At 39.5% G+C, this 5819-nt stretch overlaps 1 protein-coding gene across 1 annotated transcript; it reads left to right on the forward strand.

Annotated features, from left to right (window-relative positions):
• Positions 1 to 764: 764 nt before the first annotated feature.
• Positions 765 to 3814, forward strand: LOC149283340 (tumor necrosis factor ligand superfamily member 6-like). Its single transcript, XM_089497715.1, has 4 exons — positions 765 to 1019; positions 2631 to 2676; positions 2924 to 2977; positions 3423 to 3814. Exons 1-4 carry the CDS (start codon positions 765 to 767, stop codon positions 3812 to 3814), a joined length of 747 nt encoding a protein of 248 aa, XP_089353841.1.
• Positions 3815 to 5819: the final 2005 nt, after the last annotated feature.

A 5819-nucleotide genomic window follows, 5' to 3' on the forward strand; every position in this document is an offset into this window, starting at 1 on the left:
CGGAGGGAGAGGAAGGGTAGATAAGGGGGGGCGGCATTTTAAAATTCGCCCCGGGCGGCATTTTAAAATTCGCCCCAGGCGGCATTTTGCCTTGGGCCGGCCCTGGCCATCACTGTCACAGACCTCTTGCTGCATATGCACTTTAGGGTAGCCCACAGTCACAGTGACCATGCAGTGTCTCTTTTATCATAGTGTCCTGTGCAACATCACACACTCACACATTGGGTTACACTCACTATGGTCCCAGCTGTGATCACCAAGCAGAGCCAGATTTCAACTTCCCCTAAGGTGCTGGTGGTAAAAAATAACCATCCCATCTCACAGCAGGGCTCCTTTCTGATATTAGCTTTAGCCTTAAAAAACATCAGTTTGATGGCCAGTGGTATCTTCCTTATATCTGGATCTTTTGTATGTCCCAATTTGTGTATATGTGTGCTTACATTTTTATTCCCTTCCAAGAATCGTAAAAAGAATATTTACTTTTGATAGCCTGATATCTATCATAAGAAATGCAAACTGAAAGCACATATCAGTTTAAGAGTGTAATACCAAACGAGTATGGTTTTTAGAGGAAGAAGGGAGGGGGAAGGTGGATTTCTGAAGAGGTGTAAGAAGGAGGAGATGCGTGCGACAAAAACCTATAAATGTATGTGCGCATTCATAAAGGACAATACCTTCTTCCTCCTGCAGCCCAGCACGTCGTACAAGGTGGACAAAAAAGAAACTGAATATTTCCCTTTATGCAGTGGATATCTACATCAACTATGCATCAGAACCAGAGCTACTTGCACCCTCAAATGTTTTGGACTACTCAACATGCAAACCCCCCTTTACCAAACCACCCCAACATGTTCCTACCACAACCACCTTTCCCGGACTTAAGGAAAAAGAGAAGTAAAGATGGCACCTGTACTTGTCTGCTGATTATTTTCCTTCTGGTTTTGCTTGCGCTCACTGGTGTTGGATTGGGAACCTACAAAATTGTAGAGCTGCAGAGGGAACTGGAGCAGATCAAGGAGGTACAACATATTTTGTGCATACTTCTTGATTTGCTGATGATCAATATTGATTTGGTGATAAATAATTCTTCTTACAAATATATAAATGGTTAAACGTCTTCTTATGTGTTTCTACACTGTCATATTGTTACTTGAAAGTACATAAGTAGTTGTTTCTTATAATAGTAACTGAGTAACCCGGTATAGTTCTCGGCCAGTTCCAACATATGTTCACAGAGCTACCGCCACCTGGATCTGCCACCCTAGGTTTAGGGCGTTGTATATCTTTGTTACCATCTAATTGAGTAGATACGTGTAAGATAGAATAATAAACGTAAAGTTTCTTCAAGCCATGTGCAGAGGATGGACTACCCCAAAAGAACTGAAATAGGCTGGGAAGGACTGGAATTAGAGGAGGTGGCTCAAATGTCACTACCTTGTCTGTAAATTAAACACACTGACCCAGTGGCCCAGTACTCACCTCTGATTGCAGGAGCCTCTGGGCAAAATCCAGAGAGTTCCCTGGTATTGACATTTCTAACCTGCTTACTTGGCCATGTAAGAAGTTAAGAAACAACAAAGATGGTGTCTAGATGTATGCGATACAAATGGCTCTTATCTGCTATCAAATCCTATGCTTTTTTGGGGCGTTTATTCAGTCAATGGTGAGTTGATGTGACATCTCACCCACTAAACTGCTTATTATGAAGGGTCCTCAAGACTGTCTTTTTAAAATGCACGTTTAAAAAACATATGGGGAACAGTTTCCAGAGTTTAGCTATGGAGAGTCCTGCTCTATTTCCACCTGAATTGTGCTATTTCCACCTGAATTAGCCGTACCACCATACCTGGGAACTTTATGGCTACGGCTACCTGGAGCCCCCCTTTGTGAGATGAGGGCAGGAAGTCCTCCTGATGTCAGTGGGCAGTCCAGCTGAGGTCAGTGGGCGGTCCTGCCGAGGTCAGTGGGTGGTCCCGCCGATGTCTAGACAGAAAATATAACCGAGTTTATTTTTAATATCTAATCACAAATATCTCAGTAGTTGGGTCACTCTTTGGGTTCCTGAGTTTTTGTGTTGAACCTGACCATTTAAGTAGAGAGGGTGATGAATTTGTAGCTTTACCTGTAGTACAGAAATAGCTTGGGTTCAGTATAAAATGTATGTTCTTTCTTAAACAAAGGTATGCCTGAAGAAGAAACCTAGATAGTCTCCAAAGCTTGCAATCTATTATAATTTAGATAGCCAATAAAGATATAATTTTTAGCAATTTTGCCTTTTATTTCAATGGCTAACAAAATTCAGCTCTATAACCTCCTTGAGTTTGAGCACTGTGCTAAAATGAGTACAAAAGTTCACATCAAGATCCAGAAAACAGAAACAGAAAAGTAAATACCTATTTTTTTCAATCAACTCAACTGAACATGTCTATCAATTATGTGTAATATTCCTTGGTCCATCATGTCTCACTTGTGTAGCTAGTGACACTGCTAAGCTTTATAATGCTCTGTAATTGTTTATACACAGTATTAGCACTATTGTGTTTTACATTATCGAGTATTCCCCTTGAGCCCTCAAAGGGGAAAAATGATATTTTAAAGCAAGTATATTATTTAAACAATTTTTTTTGCAGATTTCTGGTGATACAGAAAACACTCCAAGCATGGAAAAGCTTTTGGGTAAGTTATCTTTATGACTTCTACAGTGTATATTGCAGTTATCTCAGCACAATCAACAAGTATGCTAATAATATCATAATAAATATAAATATAGTAAAACAAAGCCATTGAGAAGTATGGAGAAATTACTTTTGGACATTTCAGAAGCAGGTTTGTGGGCTCTTTCATCTGCTTCTTATATTGAATCTTGGTAGGGACAAACTCATTGTTTTATATATTAACAATTAACTAAATGTTGTGTTCTTAGACCTGGGCAAACAGTTAGAGAAGAAAGAAGGCAGATTGGCTGCACATGTAACAGGTAGGTCACCAACTGTACTCTACTGTTGAAAGCACTGCTTCTCCTGGTCACTGTTTCTCCTGGTCACTGTGTTCTGTCTCTAGGTCGTGGGAGCGTCATTTAGGCCCACTCCTTGCCTCATGTCCCTTCTACCCCCATAGAAATGTAAGCAATCTGTGGCTAGCCCTGCTCTTGTAGATGACAAGCCCTGCCTATATACGTGAATACCCTCACCCCTCACTAAGAGGGAGGGCTCTTGATGGCCTGAGCCATGAAGTTCCCAGGTATGGTTATTTTTTGTGTATGATAAGACCAAAAAACTGTGCATACATGCTCTTTTGTTTAGACTTTGAAAAATCTTTAGTAAATGATAAGCTTCATACAACCCACACCCTGCTCTATTCGATGCACATCTGATAACTATTTCTCTTCCAGGTATTAAACTTAATTTATCTTCTCTTCCAAGGAAAAGAAGGCAAAAGTTTGCCATTGGCGTGGGAGGACACATTTGGACGTGCATTTACAGCTGGTATTCAGTACAAGAACAGGGGACTAATAGTGAATCAAACAGGCCTGCACTACTTGTATTCCTCTGTTTATTTCCGGGGGACTTCCTGCCAGAACAAGAAGTTGGCCCATGTGGTCTACAAGAAGTCCTTCAGGTATCCAAGTGAACTGAATCTTATGGAAAATGTAGAATATCACCGCTGTGCCGACAGTGGCATCTGGGGTAGACATAGTTACCTTGGAGCTGTATTCAACCTTACTAGCTATGACATCCTGTATGTTAACGTCTCTGATGTTAGATTAGTCAATTTTGATGAATCAAAGACATTTTTTGGAATTTATAAATTATGAATATTTATAAAGGACATATTTAGGCTAATTATACAACAGAACTGAATACTGAATTAATGTAAAGGCCTGGATGAAGACCATGATCCATCTAAACCATTTTAGTTGGGGAAAATATAAAAAATTCAAGTTCCCATTAGTTCCCTGTATGTAATGTGTCCTCAAAAGGGAAATATACAGATAACTTTCTGTGCTTCAATTGAAAGAGTTATGTAAAAAGGGCAAAGTGCATCACCATCTTTAAAACAGAATTTGTTAGTATTGCTAAATATTGTATAACATCTGGATAATCAGAAAGAACTTCTATTTAATAATATACATCGATCAGATAAACTATGATTTGTTACTTCTGAAAGGGTATTCAACTTTCAGTCGGCCGGCCCAGCAGAGATGGGTCTTCAAAGGGCTGGTCACCCCATATAGGAGATCTTGGTGGCTGCATTTTAGCAATTAGCTGGTGGAGGACCTGCGCACATTACCTGCTATGTTAATAGCACAGCAGCAATTGCCTTGAATAGGGTACTGGAAGCCCTACGGCCGTCTCTGATTGCCCTTAGACTACAATCTGGCACAATGGCCCTGAATATTATTAACCAAGCTAAATTGTTCTGACAGAATCTGGAGTGGGCATTATCCATCCTGAAAAGCATTGAATAGCAGGAATACTAACCCTTTTTTCATAGAAGGAAAACAGGGCAATGACTAAATGATATGAACAGAGCACATTAAAACACATAGTCTATTACAACCGAATGGTTTTTAAACTGCCAGGAAATTAGCCCTCCCCATACGATTGGAATTTAAATATATTTGGAACCTGCCATTTGAAATTCTGACACATGTAATGGTTAGTTTAGAAGTCTAGTTTTTTTTTTTTATGTCCAGTCATCATATGCACTTTAATGTATGTGATAACTGAATGTCCCTTTTGAATTATTGTCACCCCCCCTTGTAAATGCATGAAGGGGTTCACCTTAATCCGCTCTATACATTTTCCCTGTTTACTTAAGACTCCCAATTGGTGCTTTTGCTTCCAATATGTTATGACTGATATGCCTGATGGAATGCAGGTGACTAAATTAAGTGTAACTTGAAATAAAGACAAGTCAAGCTTTCCATGAGGACTAGTATTGGAGCCATTTGGTTATTTCATTTGGCGAGTCACTACATAGAATCTTCACGATTGGCTATTAAAGGGTTAAGGTTTGCAGAATCTCAGGGTCAGCTAATTTAAAAAGTCCACAGGAATGTAAATGAGTTATTGCTGAGTTAAATTATGACTAAAGAAAGTCATGGTTTGTATTACATCAAAAAGTTGTTTATTGACATGATGTACCTTGTTACACTAAATGTATAAGTATGTCTATCTGGCTGTCTATGTGCACAGATATATATATATATATATATATATATATATATATATATATATATATATGCCTGGGAACTCTTTGTTAAGCAGTGACAGCTTAACCATTCTTGCAGTAAAAACTGCCCAGTGTTGGCCTTTTACAGTGAATAGTAAAGTGAGCTAGAACCCACAGTTTACCTGAAAACTCTGCCAGTAGATAAGCCCCCAAAGTGTTTAATCTGGTGGGAGTAGCATGGGCTAGTTGGGAAGATACTGTAGAATACCCTGATTGGCACAGTGAGGGGAAATATCAATGAAGGTCTGCGCTATAGCAGCACAAACCTCTATGGAATTGGCAAGTTGGTTTTCTTGAGATGCTTGTGTAAAGAGGTGGCTACTGGGGTAACTTCCAGAGTCTGCCTCTCCCATCCCTGGCTCATTTCACACACCCCAACACAGGTGTCCCAATATAGACACCTGAAATGTTGGGAGGTATGTATTGCATTCTATACAAAGCTGGAGGGGGAGAGCCCAGGGAAGTTCCTAGGTATGAGTGTATGTTAACTTGAAATAAAATTCAGACTCTTGTTGGTACTGAGAACAAAACATTTTTTTTTATCATACTTCTTATCAGTTGTAACCTCTCATTCCTCTAATAAT

This window comes from Sceloporus occidentalis, unplaced genomic scaffold (assembly GCF_023333645.1).
Source record: "Sceloporus occidentalis isolate IW3139 unplaced genomic scaffold, rSceOcc1.0.p SCAF_106, whole genome shotgun sequence".
Lineage (NCBI taxonomy): Eukaryota > Metazoa > Chordata > Lepidosauria > Squamata > Phrynosomatidae > Sceloporus > Sceloporus occidentalis.

What these genes read in the sequence shown, in the direction of transcription:
- LOC149283340 (XM_089497715.1), top strand. Translation starts at nt 765, where the DNA reads ATGCATCAGAACCAGAGCTACTTGCACCCTCAAATGTTTTGGACTACT. An exon ending in AACTGGAGCAGATCAAGGAG is followed by an intron (nt 1,020 to 2,630) that starts GTACAACATATT and finishes TTTTTTTTGCAG; the next exon opens with ATTTCTGGTGATACAGAAAA. An exon ending in ATTGGCTGCACATGTAACAG is followed by an intron (nt 2,978 to 3,422) that starts GTAGGTCACCAA and finishes TTCTCTTCCAAG; the next exon opens with GAAAAGAAGGCAAAAGTTTG.